The sequence below is a fragment of the Anthonomus grandis genome, chromosome 8, assembly GCF_022605725.1.
Source record: "Anthonomus grandis grandis chromosome 8, icAntGran1.3, whole genome shotgun sequence".
In the NCBI taxonomy this organism is placed as follows: domain Eukaryota; kingdom Metazoa; phylum Arthropoda; class Insecta; order Coleoptera; family Curculionidae; genus Anthonomus; species Anthonomus grandis.
This window is the reverse complement of record NC_065553.1, coordinates 28,253,309-28,276,384: the sequence shown is the minus strand read 5'-3', so window position 1 is coordinate 28,276,384 and position 23,076 is coordinate 28,253,309. Positions and strand designations below refer to the sequence as shown.

At 32.5% G+C, this 23,076-nt stretch overlaps 1 protein-coding gene across 2 annotated transcripts in view; it reads right to left on the bottom strand.

Annotated features, from left to right (window-relative positions):
* Positions 1-23,076, bottom strand: part of LOC126739433 (uncharacterized) — a 279,994-nt gene that overhangs the window by 150,881 nt on the left and 106,037 nt on the right. For both annotated transcript variants that reach the window (XM_050445121.1, XM_050445120.1), the window contains exon 3: positions 19,818-19,938. In XM_050445121.1, coding sequence (XP_050301078.1) covers positions 19,818-19,938 — 121 coding nt within the window. The remainder of the gene's footprint in view (positions 1-19,817; positions 19,939-23,076) is intronic.

Below are 23,076 nucleotides of genomic sequence, written 5' to 3'. Positions count from 1 at the left end.
ACTCTTGATTTTTTTTAAGTTGATTCGATTATAAATGCAGCGCCTAGAATCAAAAATGCCTTGAGTTGATTGTCCGAGTTAGTTTTGATTTTTTTACTTGAGCTTCTATTTAGTTTCTTACATAAATTTAGGCTTGACTTGTTAATAATAGTAAATAAATATTGTCAAAAGAAAATCATCTATTTAGAAGACTCCCTATTGAGTAGGTTTTTCTGGCAAAATCTGGTACCTTTTAAAATAAAAACTCTAAACTTTATCTCCTAAAAGGAACTAGAAATTCCCAATTCCCGTCATCGGTTATTTACCCCTAAATATTGGGAAAGAGATCGAAACTCATCGCCCTAATTGGTTTTCGCGGGGCGCAATTTTGAAATTACGGGCTGGGTTGGAGATAAAATAAACATCGCAGAGCTAATCTAACATCGTTAAGCTGTCTTATATTACCCTTTTTATGAGATGTTTAGACTATAGGGTAGAGCGTTAATGGGTTGTGGTGACGCAATATCAAAAGGGAAAAATTACTTATTTTAGGTGGAATTTTAATTTTTTTATTCGGGTTAGGATGTAAAATGAAAAAGAAAATTATAGTTAAACCATTTTACTTTAATAAAAGATCTCTCTTTTAAATGGAACCTTAAAATTACTTCTAAACTAATGCACACCCCAAACAATACAATATTATTGAAGTTGGGGTTATTGGACATATAATTGTTAGAAACTTATAAACCTCCTTACAGAATTTTTCTAAAATTCAGTTTAACAGTGACACAAAATAAGTTAGACCTTTAAAAACTTTCGCAAGTTAAACCGTTACTCTGTTGTCAAGTTGTATATCAAAACTCCACTAAAAAGTTTTGATCGTTGCAGCTAAAGTTCACACCCTTTAGCATTAATTTTCCTTGTCAAAATTATTCATTTCTGCAGTGCATCCCGTACATTTTGCAATTGTGCCACCTGTTCCTGAGTTTTGTTTAATTGCCACAGTCTCGCTTGGGAATAATAGCCTTAAGCCGGCTTTAAACAGACAAGTTAAAGTAAATACTTCTGTAAATAAATGGAAATTAAATGAACATTTTAATAGTTTGAACTGCCGAGCAGATTGTAGTTTAAATTGGAATTTTTTTGATTTTAAAAGGCTTCAGCATGACAGTAATTACTATAACATCTGGTCAGAGGTCGTTAAGCTCAAGGATCAAAATAAGTCTCATAAGGGGAATATTAATAGAACAATGAAATTACATAGATCCACAAAAGAGATTTTGAAATTATTATTATATTTCTTACATTAATTGGTAAGGACAACACAAAATAAAAAAAAGTAAAGAAAGGGAGAATGTTCAAAGTTACTGAGACAGCGAAGAGCAGACCTTTACTAGAGGTCGGCCCACCAACCTTTTCGCTGTACGAACTTGCACAACTCTAGAAATATTATCGGGAATAGAATAGATCCTTTCCAATTTACCAATAGACTAATTAAGAGAAAGTTGGTTATTGGCTTTAATTACGACAAGAGAGCCAATTTTCAGTGAAAGGTCATGGTCCATTTATTGCGTTGTTGCAACATATATTTACATTCTATTATTTCAAGAAGCTTTGGTGTATTTTCTTAATTAATTGTCAACGTTTTAAGCAATTAATAGGAACAATTAGTGCGTCATCAGCAGGAGCGGTAAGAGCTTGCACAGTAAGAAAGTGACCTGAAGTCAAGTTGAGGTTTGGACTTATTTCACAGAGTGGTCTAAAATTGAAAACTGCTTCGCATTGTGCCAAAACACTTGATTTTTTCTCAAATAATAATATTTTTTATCCTATCACCTTAGTAAGATGTAGTTTATCAGATTTAACACTCGAACATCAGATTCCGATAGACCACCGAACTAAGGTGCGGAAAGCGGATAAAGTAGCCAGCGAATTTGTAAAGCTCCGCAGAAGACTATAGACAGAACAAAAGATTTAATATGCAGCCACAAAATTGGTATCTTGAGCACCATATACATATCAGAACATCTGCCACAGCGTGAAATAAAGCGTCTAAATGCTGTCCTTCGTATTGAACCAGTTCATTGGCAACGGCGAGTGCCGTGTTATGACGGCTTTTGGAATAAATACACAGCCACGGCTTTATAGTACTGCCGTGTATTAAAAAACACGGTTTTTTGGGTTAAAAATATGACGTTCATATTTTCTTATTTTTACCATAAAATATTAAGAACTTAAACTCAGGAAAAAACTCATACGTACTATCGATTGATATTCATATCCCATATCTTTCAAAGCATTTCAACCAACAGGATTGCTATACTCGTTCCTAAAATGTTGTATTATATGGACGCGCCCTAAGACATCTGAAGTTAACTATGTCTTCTGCCTTTGGCAGTGATTCCCTGAAATCTAAAAACAGTCCCTAGAGTAGAGAGCGCAGATGCTTTCTTTAGTTTAGTATTTTACTTATAAAGTGTTGTATTACGTTTGCGCTTTGGGTGAATACTTAGTTGAAATATTTAATTAATATAATAATTATTTACTTAATATTTGTATAATTATTTACGTGTCTGTTTGATATTTAAGAAAGTGCGTTAACCAAATAAAACTATATATGGCTGATTCAGATGGTTAGTAATTATAAAATATAAAGTATTAAAACAGTACAGTAGTGAAAATGTATTATACATTTTCTCTAACTCGCACGAGATTGCTCGTTTTTTAATACATTTGTTATTAATATCCTATTATACGCCTGTAAAGAAAAAAAGAATGTTACATATTAAACCAAGATTTAATAATTCCTGGATGGCTCGGGATGGGTTTAAAGAATGGCTACGGCCGATAGACAATAATCCGTATAGTGCGTTTTATGCATGCTGTAATGCATCGTTGGTTTCGGAATTCTCTACTTTGAAAAGGCATGACGAGGGAACAAAACATAAAATTAAAATAAGAAATCTTGCATCTACATCTGGCATGGCCCAGCCTAAGTTGAATACCTTTTTCTCAAGAGATCATCAGCACAATTAAACAGATGTGTATTATTGTTAGAATCTTTGATAATAATAGACTGATAATAGAAACATACTTTTGGGAACTCGTACCAGTTGAAAGTAGCACCGCGGAAGATTTAATTCAGGCAATTATACAAACCTTTCAAAAAAGAAATATACGATTAGACAATATTATTGGCTTCGGATCCGATGGTTGTAATGTGATGATGGGAAAATCTAATTCTGTTTCTACTAGATTTGCAGATTTATGTCCTGGAATAAAAATATTTAAATGTTAAGTGTATATAATAATGAAGACCTTGCCGGGGATGTGTATTCTTTTTTTAAGGTATTTATAATTTTGGTTTCTATCTTTTATAACTTATAATTTTGTTGTTTTATAGCATAGCAGTAAACGGACAGCATGATTTTAAACAGTTTCAAGGTTTTACAAACACAAATGTACACAAAATATTATATCCTAGTCGGACGCGATGGCTTTCTGTATCTGTCGTACTCCAGAGAATTTTGGAGCAGTGGAATGCACGTCTACTATTTTTTACAAAAAAGAAGCACGTCGAACGATAACACAGTATTGAAAACATTTTTGAAACTCTCTCGGACCCGCACGCAAAACTTTATTTCCTTAGTTTTGTGTTGCCAAAAGTAACAGAAATAAGTCAGTATTTTCAATCGGATAAGGTAATCATAGGCAGTGCTTACGCCAAAATAGAATATTTGTGTAAGGAACTGTTATATTGCTTTCTGAAAAGACCCTACGTTGAAAAAACTGATTTATGGGAAATTGAACCTAAGAATAAAAATGAATTTATTGATATAAATTCATTATATTAAGGAGTTAAAATTCTTCGAGACATGTCTAAAAAAGACAAGTATCAGTCTCAGATAGTAGAATTTCTGTCAAAACTTTGAGCAGAATTAAAGTAAAGATTTGACTTTAAAACTAGTTTTTTAAAGAAACTAAGTATCTTTAATCCTAAAAATGTAAGATCCAATAAAGCAATATTTTCTTTAGCTGAATATTTTATAGAATTTTAAAGATGCATAAATAAATCAACACTCCAACAAACTGATAATGAATGGCGGTTAATAACTAAATATGCTTTTAGAAAAGAGAATAAAATAAATTTTAATGGCGATATTGATATTTTCTGGTTAAAAATGTATAGATTTCAATCAGACATCGAAGAATTTCTATTTCAAAATATTGCGAAAATTGTACTTAACATTATTTCCTTGCCTCATTCAAATGCTTCGTGTGAACGAATTTTTTCGCAGGTTAATTTATAATATTAAATATAAATAAAAACAAAGCATCGAAATTCATTATTGACAACTCCTATAAACGGAAATTTATTGGCAAAGCAAGAAATTGATAAAATTGCAAACTCTTGCATTGATTTTAAGCCTAATAAGGAAATGGTAAATAAAATAAGTAAAAATATCATTTATGAAAATTCTCAAAATAATATTACTCCAAAACCTGAAGGCGAAGATGATTTTTATATACTAATTATTCGTACGCCACCATTTGCCCCCGGACTATAAGCAATCGAATGACCTCGGTTCGTCGCGCTGTTTCTCGTGCTCGTGCGTCGACGCGTACTTCGGAGAAAATCGTCTGGCTCTCCGAAGTTTCTGAGGAATTCGATGGTTGCTGGTATAATATAAAGGAGGATTGTTTGGCGCCCAGAATTTATTAATCAAGCGACGTAACGCAAAATTTACTCACACCGCGCTCACTATTTTATGTTCGCTTGTCTTGTTGTTGTTCGTAGTGGTTGTAAAATATTGTATTTCGTGCGTCAAGAGACTGTCATAAAATTGACCAAATCAAATTAGTGTAAAAAAATGGAGCGTTGGCTTAAAGGTGTTGCAAAAAATGTGGTTCGCTTGGATGATGCGTCAAATTCAGATCAAGGTGATATGATGGCGTCAAGTTTTAGTTTTATGGTTTCAAGTTCAAGTAGTAAAACATCTAATGACACACTGAAGGTGAAAAAACGAAAGATGTCGGATTTGTTGATTCCAACGGCTCACCTCTTTGTATGTTATGCAGCAAACTCCTTTCTAATAGTTCGATGGTACCTGCTAAGATGCGCCGACATTTAGAAACTGTACATCCCAAAAACAAAAGTAAAGAATTTTTTCTACATAAAAAAGAACAATTATTAAGAAGCCAAGAAACTATGACGTATGCGACTCAGACTGTAAATGAAAAGGCCACGGAGGCATCGTATTTGGTTAGTTTTCGCATTGCCCAAGCTGAAGAAGCGCACACTATCGCTGAAAAGCTAATAAAACCATGTGTGGTAGACATAACAAAATGTTTGCTCGACGAAAAATCTGTAAAGCATCTTTCTACAGTGCCGCTTTCGAATGATACAGTTACGCGCCCTATTGGGGATATCGGAGCAAACATAAAACAAGAACTGGTTTCACGGCTTCAAAATAACAAATTCGTCTTGCAAATGGATGAGTCGACTGATGTTGCTGGACTGGCCGTCTTGCTAGTAATTGTGCGATATCCATATAAACATTAACTCGAAGAAGACTTGCTTATGTGCTCATCGCTGCCTACTAACACAACCGGAGAAGAAATTTTTAACACGATTAACATATTTTTTTAAGAAAACCAACTCGATTGGAATGATTGCATTGATATTTGTACCGATGGAGTCAAGGCAATGACAGGTAGAATAGCAGGAGCAATATCACGAATAAAAATGAAAGCGCCAAATTATAGTTCCAGCCACTGCATCCTACATAGACAATCACACGCGGTTAAGCAAATGCCACCAAATCCAAAATTGGTTCTTGATGAATCAGAAAAAATAATTAATTTTGTCAAGTCACGTCCACTACAATCCCGATTATTCTCAATATTATGTGAAGATTATGGTAGCGATCATAGAACACTATTGCTCCATACTGAAGTGAGATAGTTGTCCCGGGGTAAAACTTTGACAAGGCTTTTTGAACTAAGAACAGAATTCGAAGCATTTCTTACAGATGTTCCTTTTAATTTAAAAGACCGTTTGTCCGATAAAAGCTGGTTATTTACTTGTTTATTTAGACCAGCATTTTTAGCAAACATATTTGGAAAACTTAACGAATTAAACCTGTTACTACAAGGAAACCAGACAACCGTTTTCAATGCTAACAACAAAATAACTGCCTTTAAAAAAAATTAGATTTTTGGATTACTTGTTTTGGTAAGAGAGAAATCGAAAACTTTTTATTGCTAAGTGAGTTCCTTAGTCACCATAGTCTTAGTGATACCGAAATATTTCAAGATGAAATATTTGTTGAATTGGTGCAATATTTCAATGATCTGCAAGGGCCATTTGAATCTTACTTTCCTGAAGGACATAATACAACACTAAAAATAAACTCATGGATTCAAAACCCTTTTTTATCTAAATTGCAGAAGCCTGAAAATATGTCAAATCAGATCTATGAATCATTTCTAGAAATGACATCGGATACAAGCATGGAATCATTGTTCAAAACAATTTCACTAAATGATTTTTGGTGCAGGGTTCTTGATGAAATCCACAACTTGCCACAGAAGCTTTGAATGTTCTTCTGCCATTCCCAACAACGTATTTGTGTGAAACGGGATTTTCAGCATATACAGCTACACAAACAAAATACCGCAATAGACTGGATGCCGAACCAGACATGAGAATCCAACTTTCTTCTATCAAGCCTGACATTACCCAGTTGATGAGGAATAAAAAAAACAATTACATGCCTCGCATTAAATGAACTTAGTGTTACCATTTGCTTACAAACTCACTACTTACTGTATCTATCTTTTTTGTATGATTATTAATAAACAATTCACATATAACTGCTTTTGCTTTTAGTTTAGAGTTTAGGGTTCCGTTAAAAATTTAGTTTTTTAAAAGGGTTCCGTCACGAAAAAAGTTTGAGTAACACTGACTAATGTAATTTTTATACAGTAATTGGTTCTTTTTAAGAAATAAAAATACTAATTCCTAGTGAAGAAATTTAATTATATTTTCTTTAAGAATTGAGAAAATACGAATAAAAGAATCATTTTTCATTCACATACACATCATTGCACATAAAGAGATGTTGCAATTATTGTCATCCTTAGTGTCTATAAGTGTCAACATTTTATCAAAAAAGGTTTTTACGTAATTTAAGAATAATATTTATAAACTTTTTAAAAAATACACAAGTTGGATTATAATATTGTTAAAATGCACCACTAAAGCTTAAAATCTGTTAAAATAAACCAAACAAAACAGTAAAATCCCAAAAGCCTATGGAAAAACCCAAAAAACCTGATGGCACGCAAATAAAAGTAGGCCCCATAGTAATCCGAAAATGTGTACACTTTCATCAACGTGGATGTAAAACAAAACATCATTAATTCTCGGCGTAAAATGGGAAAAAATGGTGGTGGAAAACAAATGGAAAAGAGCATCGCTTTATCAAAGGGTGAGAACAAATCGACCAACCCCCTCAATAATTATTATCAATTGATATTTGTCACTTCGAATTTTACCGATGGGCGTTTTTATGTGTGCATCGGGGCCTTTTTTTTTTCATGTCCCGTTTTAATTTGTGAAAACAACCGTAAATATTGGCTTTATTGAGTTCGGTTTTTTTAAATTCAAATATGCGATGGAATTTTTACCATTTTATTATAAAATATTTGGACAGTTAACATCGGCGATTTTATTTTAAATTAAAATGTGAAGATTTAAGTAGAGGATGTCTGAGCTTCGAGGGTGACTATTAGAATCTCGGAGACCGTAAAAGATACTAATTCCCAATGTTTCTGGAGATTTAGTATATATAAAATAGTATAATTATACAAAAATATCTTTCTATTGGTATTGTAGTGCCTCCGCGGATTTTGTGACACGTAACACAACAAATGGTAAAAGGGTAACTAAAATTGTTTCGGTCATCCTCCACTAAATTTGTTTGAAAAATCATTTATCCTACATGTTTCGGACATATAAGATGTCCATCATCAGTCAGTTATTCGTCACAACATATAAAAAGCTATAGTGCTTCTGGCAAGGTCAAAGGTTAAAATTACCAACAATAAATAAAAAGGGCATCTACAATAATGATAAAAAGGCTTAATTAATTAACAAATAAACAATTGGACGTTGAAGACAAAAAAACTTACATTAAGATGCATGAGATAGGGACTAAACAGGGTCTACACAAACATTAGCGCTCAGCGATCTATTTATAGATCACAACATCAAACAGGTGTTCAAAATGTGTCTGGTGAATTTTAAGCCGCGCCTACCACCAATATCGTTACTTTGATTGTAAATCGGATCGGTCCTATTTAGTGCCTTACTTCATTGTACGACCGAAAGTGTTTACTTTATTGGACCTTCGTTGGAGATTTTTTTTTATCAAGTGCATAGACTATTATATTTTGAGCTTTAAAAATTGTTAAGGTAAGTTAAATTATGGATTATATTTCTATTAGGAGGGGTTCAATAAATGTAGCTAAATGGTTATTGTTGCATGTTTCTATTTTTTTTTACTTTTTATAACACTGATATTTATGGTGATCTATAAATAGATCGCTGGGATAAACAGAGATTTTTTAAAATTTAATTTCTAAAAAATACTTATAACTTATATTAGATATAAAAAAATGTTTTTCTGTAAGATTTTTTTTAATTTCAGATATAAAAATGAGCAAACCTAATATATTTAAAAATATATTAGGTTTGCTAGAAGATGCAGTGCAGTACCTGTGCTCAGAGCAAATAGACGCGGACATACTAGCGTTGCCACACGATGTTGATGAGCTAACCTATGAGGAAGTATTTAACGATGAAGAAACTGGAATCCCTATATTAGAAGATATTGCTGGTTATGTAGAAATACAGACAAATGAAGATGACGAAAGCGAGGAAGAAGATAACTTACCATTGGCACTCCCTGAGAAAAAAAAAGCAAAAATTGAAAAACCACAAAAACTTAAAACTAAATGGATCAAAACTGACCCTAAATATAATCTTCAAACAGCCGAACAGGATTTTTTACAAGCTGAGAATGATATGAAAGCTACATTGAAAGACTCCTCTGCGGTAAACATATTTGAACACTTTTTTGATGATGAAATTTACAGCATGATAAGGGAACAAACTACTAACTATGCAGTTACCCAAAAGAATCGACATGGATTTACAATATCAAAAGATGATATAAGGATTTTTATTGGTTTTTATATATTTAGTGGCTATCATACTTTACCCTCTAAAAGAGATTACTGGTCCGAGGAAGACGATTTGGGCCAATCAATCGTGAAAAATTCTATGAGTAGAAATGCCTACTTGAAAATAAAATCATGTATTCATTTTGTCGACAATACTAAAGCTAAAGACAACACAAATGATAAATATTTTAAAATACGACCATTATTTGAAAAAGTTAATAATAATTTTAAAAAATTCGGAATTTTTCAAGGAAATCTGTCAATTGATGAAATGATTGTTAGGTATTATGGTCGGCACTCGTTAAAACAATTCATTAGAGCCAAGCCCATCCGTTTTGGCTATAAACTATGGGCAATGTGTGGCGAAGACGGAAGAAGAAAATCAACAAAAAGAGCCTTTGGGTACCAGGGTAGTTGTAGAAATGCTATCAATTGTGGAAAATCCGAAAAGCTACTCTGTCTACTTCGATAATTTTTTTAGTAGTCATAGGCTATTTCACAAGCTAAAAGAATTTAAATTTAGAGCTACTGGCACGATAAGGGAAAATCGGACTGCCCAGTGCCCATTACAATCAACCAAGGAACTGGAAAAAATGCCTCGTGGATCATATGATTTTAGATTCGACATCAAAAATGAAATACTAATTGTTAAATGGAATGACAATAAGTGTGTTTCAATGGCCACTAATTTTGATCACGTAGAGCCAGTAGCCTCAGTTCCAGGCTGGAATAGGAAGGAAAAAGCTCGCATGCCAGTTTCCCAACCTAGACTGATATACAACTACAATAAATACATGGGAGGAGTGGATTACCATGACTGGCTTTTGGAGAAGCATAGCATCGCCATCCGAGGCAAAAAGTGGTACTGGTGTTTATTCTCAAGGATGATACATATGGCAGTAATAAATTCGTTGCAGCTTTACCGAAAAATCAATGGGAAGAAATCAATAAATTTAAAAGATTTTAGGCGCGAGATTGCAGTAACCTACCTCAAGCTTGGTCATGGACGAAGTATTATGAAAGGTAGACCCCTGAGCTTACCATCAACCTCCAAATCACGCGTACCTGATGAAGTTAGACTTGATGAAAAGGGGGATTTTTTGGAAAAGAGAACCAATCAAAGAAGATGCCAATACACTTCTTGTAAAAGTCGCCCACTTACTTACTGCATAAAAATGTAACATTACGCTTTGCACCACTTGTTTTGTAAAATATCACCGCAAAAATTAGATATTGTACAATTTTACAGTAATAAAAAATATATTTTTTAATAACATATTTTTATAAAAAAAAATCAATTATTTGCCCAGCGATCTATTTATAGATCATCTTTTTTTGAAAAAACTAAAAAACAAAAAAATTTCTTTAATTTTTTTTTGGCTAAAAATTATCCAAAATAACATGGCAAGACTATTTTTTCAACGATTTTCAAAAAAAAAATAATTTGAGCGTTAATGGGTTAAAATTATTTTCTTTACATCGGTAGAAAGCAGATTAAATATTTTAGGTGCCATACAAGAAATGCACTTTTGAGAGACCCTATTAGATTTTTTTGTATTTCAGCTACTATCTGTTTTATTTGTCTAGTTTCGTACATCTCTTTGTTAAGCAATTTTATTTTTTGAGGGTACTTTGAAACATAGCATAAAAGTCTTGTCGCATAAAGTTGCTTTGTCCTTAGAACACTAAACTCTTGAAATAATAAATCTATTGGGTACATGCGGTTTTTATATAGAATGGTTTTTATACACCATTTCTGTGCATTTTCCACGCCATGTTATGCCATTTTATGCCATATTGAAGAATAGACTCAAATAAGCTAAACTATATAGTCTTTAAATTACTTTTATTCATATAAGACCTTAATTTTCGTAAAATAAATATGATTTTTTGTATTTTGTCACTTATATTTTCTGCGTGATATTTGAACTGCATTAGCCAAATGTAGTTCAAATATAAAAAAAAAATCCAAAATTATACCAAAATATTTTATTTTCTGGACCATTTCAACGTTATTAACGCATTTGCATGGTAGCGTTTTTGTATCATTTTCGTGTACTATTATTAAGTTTCCCAACTGGGGTTTTGATCGAGAATCTTTGTGGAATAGTAGGACTTTTGTTTTTTCCCAGTTAAGACTTAAAACATTTAGGTCTAGCCAATTTTTAACCCATCTTAAGTGTTACCATTTATGAGACCCACACTATCGTCTGCAAAAGAGACAATTTCAAAATCCTCCTGATAATCCAGAAAATCATTCAAGTACAGAATGAACAGCACCGGACCTAAAACAGTTCCTCGGGGGACTTCATATTCCACAATTCTTTGTGAGCTTTCACTAGTACCAATAGTAACTCTGTGGATACGACCTTTAAGGTAACTCTTCAACAGGAAAACCTCAAAAACCGTACACTTTCATCTTAAAGAGTAATAAATTCAGATGGACGGTATCAAATGCTTTTCGCAGATCGAGAAAAATGCCTGCAGATTGTCTTGGTGCGTTTAAATTTGAGTAAATTGTTGTTGTGACATGCGTGAGTGCCTCTTCAGTTTCTAGGTTTTGCCGAAATCCGAATTGATTTTCAAGAAAAATTTTGTTATTTATACAGTCTTCTATATAAATTCCTGATTTAAGAAGTTTTTCGAAAATTTTTGAAAATGCTGAAATTAAGGAAATTGGGCGATAGTTTTTGCAACTTCTTTTATTTCCACTTTTAAAAATTGGTTTAACATTACAAACTTTAAAATAAGTTGGGCATAAACCGGTTGTAAAACAGAGGTTAAAAGTATAATATAATAACGGATTCAGAATATAGTCAGCAATGTTTTTTTATTAATAAAGGGGTTATATTGTCAAATCCATTAGTATTTAAGCTAAGTATATTGCCTCTTAATTCAGTTTTATCGATGGATTTTAGAAAGGCAGAATTTTGTATTTTATATTTTGCATTAAAATTTTGTAAGTATGTTTTTTGTTCTGGAATTTTAATTTTTTGGCCAAAGATTTTCCCACGTTAACAAAAAATTCATTAAAATATTCAGATTTGTCTTGATTATTTATTAGAGTATTCCCACTGCTATTTTTAATTTCTCCTATTTGATTTTCATTCTTTTCTATATTTAGTAAATATCTTATCGTTTTCCAAAATGTACGAGGGTTGTTTTTATTTTCCAATAGCTGTTCTTTGCAGTATTTATTTTTTGATTTTTGTAATAATATGTGAATTATGTTCCTATATCTCTTGTACCGCTATTTAAGGTTTTCATCATTGGGGTGTTCTTTGGAAAGTTTGTCCCGCGTTTCAATTGATTTTATTATTGCATCTGTTATCCAAAGGTTCTTTTCTTTGTCCTGTTGTGAGTTCTTACTTTTATAGACATTTAAATATGCCTATTTCGGACTTGTACAAATTCATTCATACTTATATCGGGATTTAGATGTTTATATATCGCACCCCCGCTAAAAAAGTGTCACAACTCAAAAACCGTTAATATTGAGATAAACATGCAACTAATATTGAAATATTTCGTTCTATCTTGCATAAAAGCGTCACTTCTATATTTCAAGTATTTACTGCGAGATGGCGATGTGACGCTTTTTTGTTGCCAACATCAGCGCAGCGTGAATTCCACAACAGTGTTACTTTTGACTTTATAAATTATAACAGCGAGCGCATTGAGTTTCATCCAGAAAAGAGTCACATTTCGTACTGTGACAGTTTTTGAGAGAATTATTAGATTTATTTGATATTTATAATCAGTAAAATACTGTTATATTTTGTGTTGTGACTATTTTTTCGGATAGTTCAATTAAAAAAGTATTTTTGTTTTCCCTGAAATACTATTGCGTTTTGAGTTGTGTCGGTTTTTTTGAAAACGTAAGTACCAATATTTAAATTTAATTGCGCTAATTTGTAGATGTGACTGTTTTTTAGAATTAATGCCAATGATTTCAAAATAATCTTGTTTTTTTTTAAATATGACACTTTTTTTGAATTATTGACATGGACACTTTATACTTAAATTTTACTTAGTGTTCTAATTTTTTTTTGGTAGAAACTTGTGACACCTTACCAATACGCAATGTCGAGCTCACGAGCACGCAGAATTACATCTCTCGCATTGGAGAAGAAGCCAGAGCATAATGCATCAGAGCCAAATCAAGCATTGAATTCAGGTCAGCTGATATTAAATAATTGCATGTCTGAATAAGAGGGTGCGTTTTTATATTTACTGATGGATCCACCGATTGCACACCACATCGCCAGTCCGGTTTTATAAAAAATTGTTATCCATATCATTCAATACAACATAAAAATGGATTGGTCGATGTGTGATGGAATCGGCGGATCCACCAGTGAATATAAAAATGCAATCAGAGTAATATAAAGCCTTAGTAGAACATTGAAAAACAATCCTAACAATGTCATTTAGTTTTCAAAAAACATCTTTAAATATTTTATATGTGACCTATAAAGCTGTTGAACTTTTTAATATAAAATTAAAATAAAAACCATTAAAGTGAAATTAACTATCTTTTACTTTTTTGTTACAAATTTTGCGTAATAACTTAATTAACAATAATCTTTTACATAGCCTTTTTGCTTGTCAAAGTATTTTATTAGTTTACGGATACATGCAGATAATTATTAGTTTTATAGTCCTAATAACTTTTGTATTTTAGCTATAATAATGCCTCTTTGATTTTTAGGATACGAAATCTTAAAAATACCTGAAATACAGTTCGTCGAAGATGAAAATGCTGCACCTAATTTTGACTGCAATACAAATTATAATACGGCCGAGGATGCTGACAATAATAAACCTTGCACTTCATTTCCACGTATTGAGTTTTCACCAGAACTGAAAAACAATGCTAAAAATATCGGATTTGGTTAGCGATAATGATGATGATTCCGTGAAGGATCCTAACTATAAATCTGATGATAGCAGTGATTCTAGTTCGTCAAGTTCGTCCTCTTCTGGATCAAGTAGTAGTTCCTGTTTGAGTTGTTGTTGGCCAGGCATAAGACACTGAATTCGTTAATAGTCAAGAGGCAGGTAATCAAGAACCAGAAAATCAAGCAAAAAATACTCAAGTGTCAGAAATTCAACTTTTAGACTCTCATACAGCATACAACACTTTAGTAGCAAATATTCAAAGTGCAAACGCTCAAGATACAGCTCCTCAAGCAGGAGGTACTCAGGAAGTAAATACTCAAATTCACAAGCCTAAAAAAAGAGGAAAGAAGCGAGTAGCACTGACAGAAGAATGGTTAAGCAATAAAGCGAAGAAATTACGGAACTCAGGTCAAGCATACACCTCAAGATCTAAATCTCAAACAAATGTAAAAGCCAGAAGTATTAGACCTCCTTGTGGTGATAAATGCCGGCTGAAATGCTCTAATAAAATAGATGAAAATATAAGACCAAGATATTTTCGAAAAATATTGGGCTCTGGGAGATTATTCACAATTGCATGAAGCCAGTCAAACCAGCCTACAGGTAAAAAGCAGCGCTCAAAAACCTAGAGAACATAATAATGCATTTTATTTTTATGTCAATGATGATCCAGTCCGCGTATGCAAATTTTTCTTTATGGCTACGCTGGATATTAATAACCGAATTACAAGAACAGTCGTCGACAAAGTTAAAAAAGGGTTCCTAGAAGTAGATTTAAGAGGTAAACAGAAAAGCCATAAAAAAGTGGATGCATCGATTAAGGAAGGAGTTCGTGAGCATATTCGCTCGATTCCACGTATTGAGAGTCATTACCTTATTCGCAAGCAAACTACTAGGGAATACAATGATAGTGGAAAAAATTTAACCGATATATTTAATGACTACAAACAAAAATGTCAAGACAATAATCTACCTCACGCAAATTTAGTGATGTTCTCAAAAATTTTTAACACTGAATTTAATAAAAGTTTTTTCATCCCCAGAAAAGATCGTTGCGAATTGTGCAATGCTTATGAAATTGCCACAGGGGATGCCAAGGAAAAGTTGGAAAGCAAATATTTATTGCATTTAGAAAAAAAAGATTTATCAAGAAAGAAAAAAACCAAGAAAAGGAAAAAGCTAGTCCCAATTACGTGGTGTCAGTTTATGATCTGCAAGCAGTTCTTGCTGTTCCTCAAGGAACTGTGTCCGTTTTCTATTACAAATCAAAATTGAACTGTTATAACTTTACCGTGTCTGAATTAAAAACAGGTTTAACGGAATGCTACTTTTGGCATGAAGGGCACGGAAATAGGGGAGCTGATGAGATTGGTTCATGTGTGCTTGATTTTATTAAAAAAAATTGGACACTTCTAAAAGTGAAGATGGGCTTGACTTCGTTTTCTTTTCGGATAATTGTTGTAGGCAGCAGAAGAATAGATTTTTAGTTGCGATGCATATTTATGCTCTGTCCAAATACCCAAAAATACACTCAATAACTCAAAAATATCTAATAAATGGGCATAGTCAGAGTGAAGGAGATTCTGTTCATTCAACTATTGAAAAGGCTGTAAAGTAAGATCTGGTCTTATCTACGTGCCTAGTCAGTATGCACAAATTATTCGTACAGCAAAAAAAAGGAAAGAACCCTATCATGTAAATGAACTCGGTCATCCGGATTTTTATTCACTTAAAACACTGTGTGAAGAGATAGGTATGACAGGCTTTAAATCCTTAAAGATTACCGAAGTAAAGGTTTTTAAGTTAAATCAAGATAATCCGACCACTCTTTACTACAAAACATCCTATAAAGATGAAGACTTTAAGCAAGTAGATTTATGCGGAAGAAAAAAAAATTAATATACCAACATGCCTACAAAAGTGAACTTAGCATTAAAGAGAACAAGAAAAAAGATCTATTAAATTTGTTACATAATAATCACATTCCTAGTTCTTATTCAGTATTTTATAACTCTTTGTAATAAAAAAATATATATAAGTACTTTATTGTGTTTTTTTTTATATTTCACTAGTTTCATTTGAAAGTCAAAATAGTATTTTGTTCTAAAAAAGTGTCACAATATTGGGGTATATTTTTTTAAACTAAAAATTACAAAAAACTATTTCTTTTAACAAATCACTGCACCAGTAACATAAAACTAATTATATTTTTCTTTACACTAAAATAACATTTAACTTGTATTTTGTCATAGTAACTGATAAATAAAGGTTTCAAGTGAATTTAATTCTTTAAAATCAATTTTCTTAAAACAACGTTTTTTGAGTTGTGACACTTTTTTAGCGGGGGTGCGATATATCATTTTAATTTATTAAAATCTACTATAGAATTTTTGCTGCGATCTATTCTTTCTTTCGCAAAGTTTAATGGAATTGACATACCTACTGTATGGTGATCCGTTATTTTTGTTTTAATTATAAAGGTTTGATAGTCACCAAGTTGCTGCACTTTGTTAATTAAAATGTGATCTAAACAACTTTGCTGATCGTTTCTTTAGCGGGTATATTCTTTAATTAAAGAAATAAATCCCTGTTCATGAATAATGTTTAGATAATCTCCTATTATAATTCCTAAATGCGATGAGGGCTGATGAAGTGAAAGGTTATCAGACAGATTTTTAAGGAAAGTACCTAAATTTTGCTATTTAAATTCTGCTTCTGCTTTTGTTTCTAAGATTTTTATACGAAACTTTAGAACATTAATTCCCCCAATCATTTGCTCGGTGCAATGAGACTACCATTGGTTTTTAATGAATACTACGATCCCATCATTTTGGTTAATGCTTGCCATGATTATAGAAAATATCATAACTCTTTATTCTGATATAATCAATACAATCTACTTTCCACGTTTCCGTAAATAAAATTACATAAAAATTATAATTTGCTAACTCTAATTGAGCTAAGAAACTATTAAAGTTTTTATAAATGCTGGTTATATTTTGGGTTATTTCGCACCGAACTATTAAACTCATATAATCAATTTAATTTTGAAAACCGCTAAAGTTCCTACATTTTTTAAAGCTCTTGTTGTTAAACTGATTTAGAAATCTGAGGATAATACCAATAATAATGGATACTACCCTCCAAATAGAATTATAAACACGTTTTCCAAAATATGGGAAAAATGTCTGACGGTTAATTGATGGACTGTTTAAATCACAATAAAAATTTATCTAAGAGCACAACTGATGCTGTTGGTGAATTGTGTGGGTAGGTCACAGATAATCTGGACAAGGGGAAAAATATATTTTGCAGTTTTTTTGGATCCGGCCAAGGCATTTGACATCGTCCATTATCACCTGCTCCTCCAGGTACTGGAATATTACGGTTTGAGAAACTTTGTGTTGGATGTCTTTGCCACCTTAAGGACAGGCTTCCATCAATTCAAATTAGAGAACCCATAAGTCACAAACTTGTAATCAACATTGAAATTCCTCAGGGTACTGACTCTTGATAACATACATCAAATAATTCTTTTCTGATTATTATTGCAATAGATCTGTAATATCGTATGCCGATGATACAGGGGTTTTGTTTTTTCGGGAGAGACTTGGGACTCTGTGTGGAATTATGCTGTTGACAGAATTGATAAAATCAAACATCGGCTCGACTCTTCCAAGTTATCATTGAATGTTTCAATAACTAATTATATGACCTTCTCCCTTTCATCATAACAATGTTTTTGTAAAGAATCTCCATGGTCATACAGCAGCTTGACCACACAGTATATAATCATAGACCAACACCTTAAATGGGATCATCACGTTGATAAAAGACATAAGTTAATAAATAAGTTTTATACCCTTAGGGAAATTTTGGGCAAATATTCGTAAATTCTGGTTTATAGGGACATTGTTAAGTCATTTCGAAATCTATAGGATTTCCTGTAATCTTAGTCAGTTTTGTTCTGTAAGTTTATTGCCTGTATTATCAAAAACTCTCGAAAAAGAAGTGTGGGTTGACACTAAAGATGCACATAAATTAATAGTTAGTGATCCCCTGTAACTCAGGTTATGTTATTTTCAGGCATTTTAAAGACGTAAAAACTGATATTTGTAGATTTCTTTGCGTAGAATCAAATACTCAAATTTGTATACAATTTTTCTTAGAGGTCCTAGTTTTTGAGATATTAACATTACTTCTATTTTCTTAATGGCACCTTATACAGGGTGTTCCTTAAAACGTGCTAATATTTAAGGGGGTGATTCCTGGACTCATTTTAAGAAAAAAAGTTCCTATGAACATATGCCCTAAACGTCTTAACTTTTAAGATACAGGGTGTTAAAGTTTTCAAAAAAAAATCAGTGTTTTAATAATAACTTAAACAATATTGTAGATATTTTTATGAAATTTAATACGTGTATTCTATCGTCGACTTAGGGAATCTGGTTGTTTAATTTGTTGTTGTTGTTTTTTTTTAATTACCAGATTTGCTTCACTTTCAGTTGTTTATCGATAATGTTGCTAGGTTTGTTGTCAGGTTTATTGTAGTCAAAGTCGTCATGAGGCCATTCCAGTATAGCACCAGTGTGGGTGTTTCTAAAACTGCTTGTGGCTCATATTTATAATATAGTGGAGAGGTTTTAAGAAGTCCATTTTTGAGAACCAGTTATTGGTGAATGATTTTAGCAGCTTGAATGTAGCAACCTAGATAGGCGTAGGAAGGCAGTGTTTCTCGTAATTTCGTGTTCTCATAACTATGTCTTGGATTGCCATAAAAAACCCTTGGTCTCTGAGTAGAGGTAACCAAAGGCTAAACCCTGCTAACGAAGACGGTTTGTTAACATTATCCGGCTGAAGACTCTTTGGGAACTTGGCCCATTGTGTACACCCTCGGTCTTCGTAGCGTTGTATTCGAGGAGACGTCGTCTACTTTGCTCTTAAGTTCTGCAAAAGTTATAGATATTTACCATTCTCCGACCATCCTTTTTATGAGATCAAAAAAAAATCATGTTCCATGACGCCCTAGACAAAAAAGTCTAGACAAAAAAGTTAGATCAGGTGATTTTGCTAGCCAATGGACTGGAAATCTGCCAATTCACCTGTTGTAATTCTGATCTAATAAAGCCCTTACAGTACTAGCGAAATGCGCTGGACAGCCATCGTGCTAGAGCTCTCGATCTTCTGCAAAAATTGACTCCCATATCGTAAAAATACGATAGTAGGAATGCACCGACACTAAACATAACAAAAACATGTACACACTTTAGTATTATTATTATTATTATTTATTTTATGGAGATTACCATCGAAAACTGCCTAAAATTTTCGGGAAATAAAAAAACTAATAAAATAAAAATATTTTAACATGCACGTGCTGCAAGTCCATCCCTGGAGAATTCAAATTACTTTTTTATGGTTCTTGTACATACTGTAGTATTTTTGACTATTTGAAAGAGGACACCCTGTATATCCGCTTGTTGATAATTTAAAAAAACAATTTTTTCTGGCATTATTTAAAGCTATAGAGCAAAATAACTCACACTCATGGACGTTTATTCTGCTATTCGCCACCATCAACTTATTCTATCCCTAAATTTTTCTGTTTTTCTGAATAAACCGTGAATAATACGTGGCCCACCTCTCCGTGTAAAGTTATTTATTGGTTAAAGGAACATTGTACTTACGATTTTTAGCACCTCTTTCGCTCCTTATTAAAACTTCATGGTCGTCCTCCTCCCACACCTCGCCCTCGGCCGCCCCGAGAGCCACAAAGATCGCAAACGTAAAGAAGACCAGCCACTTCATCTGAAAAATCAACACCCTTTTTAATAATAAATTCTTAACTCATTACTTTTGCGAGTCATAATTTAGACTTTAATTTTCATATTTAAAGATTATAAGCCGGCAGCAAAACATCCGCTTTCGCCTGCCGCCTTTTTTTTTAAATAAAATATCCCTCCTAATTAAGAAATATGCTGCAAACGCGACTCTTTTGCTTGTTAGTTAGTCGCTTTGCATTCTCCCCCTTTTTGGCCGTTACACCATTTTCTTTACATATTAGTGAATATTTCTGTAAGCCTGATGGTGTTTAAGATCTTACAGTGTTATTTATAATTTGCTTCAGGGGGTTTCAAAAGTTATTTCCTTTGAAATTAATGTTTTTACATAGGGGGCAATATATAATTTACGAAGCAAATCGTATTTAAAAAGCAGGAAAATATTGATTTTTTTAATCATTTTATTGCGACTCTTGCAAAACTATAGGCTATGGTGAATTTTTCAATTTTTTTTAAATCTTAGAGGAAGATGTAAAACCTTATCAAATATTTGTTACAATAGCTATATCTCAAACTTAGATCAGCTGCTCTATACTGACCCCAGACGGTTTTGGCATAAATTAAATAGTAAAAGAGCATTAAACAGATTACCAGATTCAATGTATTATAGGGAGAGTGAATTGATAGGTTGCGATCAAATAGCTGAAGTTTTGCCCAATTCTTTTCGACCGTTTATAGCCAAAGTATTAATGGTTTGGCCAACAATGAGAATCAGCAGTCGAGCGGGAGTATGTCTATATCCATCCCTAATCCTGTTTTATCTATTGAAATAATTTTTGACAAAATTTCCAAACTACTACCTGTACTTTTTAGTTTGTATCCTGTATTACCTGTACTAGTTTGGATCCTGATGATGTGCCCAATTATTTTCTGATAAAAACGGTATGCAGTGTTTCTTATCCTCTTTTTATAATTTTTAAAAAATCCTTGGATACTGGAGTATTTCCATCATTATGGAAACATAGTTACACTGTACCAATTTTTAAGTCTGGAGACCGTGAAAATATTGAGAATTACAGAAGTGTTTGCCTGCAATCTGCCTTTCCGAAACTCCTTATTTATGACGTATTATTTATGACCAATTGTATTTTTATAGTAAGAAGCAATTGAACAGTGAGCAGCATGGCTTTAGGACCAGTATGTCTACTCTGATAAACTTGTTGGTTTTCCAGCGGAACTTGTTGAGTGTCTTGGAGTGGAGGGGTCAGGTTGATGCCGTATACATCGACTTCTCCAAGGGATTCGACAAGGTTGGTCATACTATACTGCTCACGAAGCTGAAACATTTTGGTTTTTCGAATCTTATAGTTGCTTGATTTAGGGATTTTTCGTCAGGCAGGACTCAACAGACGAAAATCGGAAATGCCAGATCAAGTGGTGTGAGTGTAACCTCTGCAGTTCCCCAAGGGGGGCATTGTTCTCCTTTACTACTTATCATTCTCATAATAAATAAGTGCTTTATGAACAGTTTCTTTTTGGTTTTTGCCGATTTGCCGATGATGTCAAGTTTTATAGTTAAGTAGTTTCTTCTTCTGATCAAGTTTCATTACAGAGTGACTTAGATATGCTCAATCAATGTGTATTGCCAATGAACTGTTTCTGAATGTGAATAAATGTAACTTTATTAGTTTCTACAAGAAAAATAAAAGGTTTGACTCATTTTACAATATAGAGGGCGTTTCTCTCCAGTCATGTAATATTATTAAGGATCTTGGTGTTTGGTTTTATGAGCACCTAAACTTTAACACACATATATCAGGTTCCTAATTCCTCAAAAGTTTTAGGCTTTGTTTTGCGTAATTGCAGCGAATTTTCTGTTGAGATCTGTAAAATGATATATATGTCTCTTGTTGTGTCGCAGTTGGAATATGCATCAATGATATGGTCCCCTTTTTACACAAATTGTTGTACTGATCTAGAAAGGATCCAAAATAAATTTATTCGATTTTGTTTATATAAGCTTGGTATGAGGATTCTCAACAATCACATTTATGATGATGCTCGGAGGTTGTTGGACTTTTCAACGCTGAGGCAAAGGAGAGTTTACGCTGATTTGGTGGTCTTGTATAAAATGGTGAATGGTCAGTTAAACTCTACTGAACTCCTTGGTGCAATATCTTTCAATAACCATTTAGGAATTTTAGACATAATAGATTATTCTCACTACCATTTCATAGCACTAATTATGCATTCCACCCCCCATTTGAACGAACACTTAAATTTATTAATGCTAATGAAGTTGGGCATAACTTTACCTAGTTTTAAGAGGCAAATTAAAAGTTTAATCTAATTTCAGTGTTCAAAAATCTATTAGTGTCATCGGGTAATATTATTATTTTTATTATTATTATTATTATTTCTATTATTAATACTATTTTTTTGTTATTTAACCATAACCTGGTTGTTATAATGTGGATTAGTGAATTGCTATTGATTAATGTTGGATCTTAATTAATAGTAAATGATTTGATATATTTTTATTTATTGTTAATTTTATTCAAATATTGGGCTAATATGGATTGTTATTTGTTATTGTTTTAATAGCTTATATTACTTGTTAGAATGTAGCAACATATCATATTGACTGTATTATTTTTGTTATGGAGTGTTAAATTGGGTGTTAGGCTAAAATATTATTTTGAATTTGAATTTCTTTGTTTTGTAATGGGGTTGATCCCGTAAATAAATAAATAAATTCCTTCGAACATTGGAAGGCTAGAAGTAACATAAGGTGAAACTATGGGCAGTGTGTTTGCTTGCAACATCTCTGATGCAATTACGCTAAATGCTTATGAAGAAATTGCAATAAAAAAACACTTCATAATATTATAAACATCTATCACTTAATTTGACAGACACAAACCAATACTATATATTGTTCCTCCTCAATAAAATATCAAACATTTTTTTAAATAAACTATAAGATACTTCTTAATGAAGTCGATATTCAACAATAAATAAATGTGGATAACATATTTTAAAGGAAAAGGTAATGGACCTGGCAACGCAACTCGATTCCATTGTTGATGCCACTGACCCAAGAAATCACTTCAATATTTAATAGATTTCTTAATAGTTCATGTTTTAAGAAACAAGTTTTTAACAT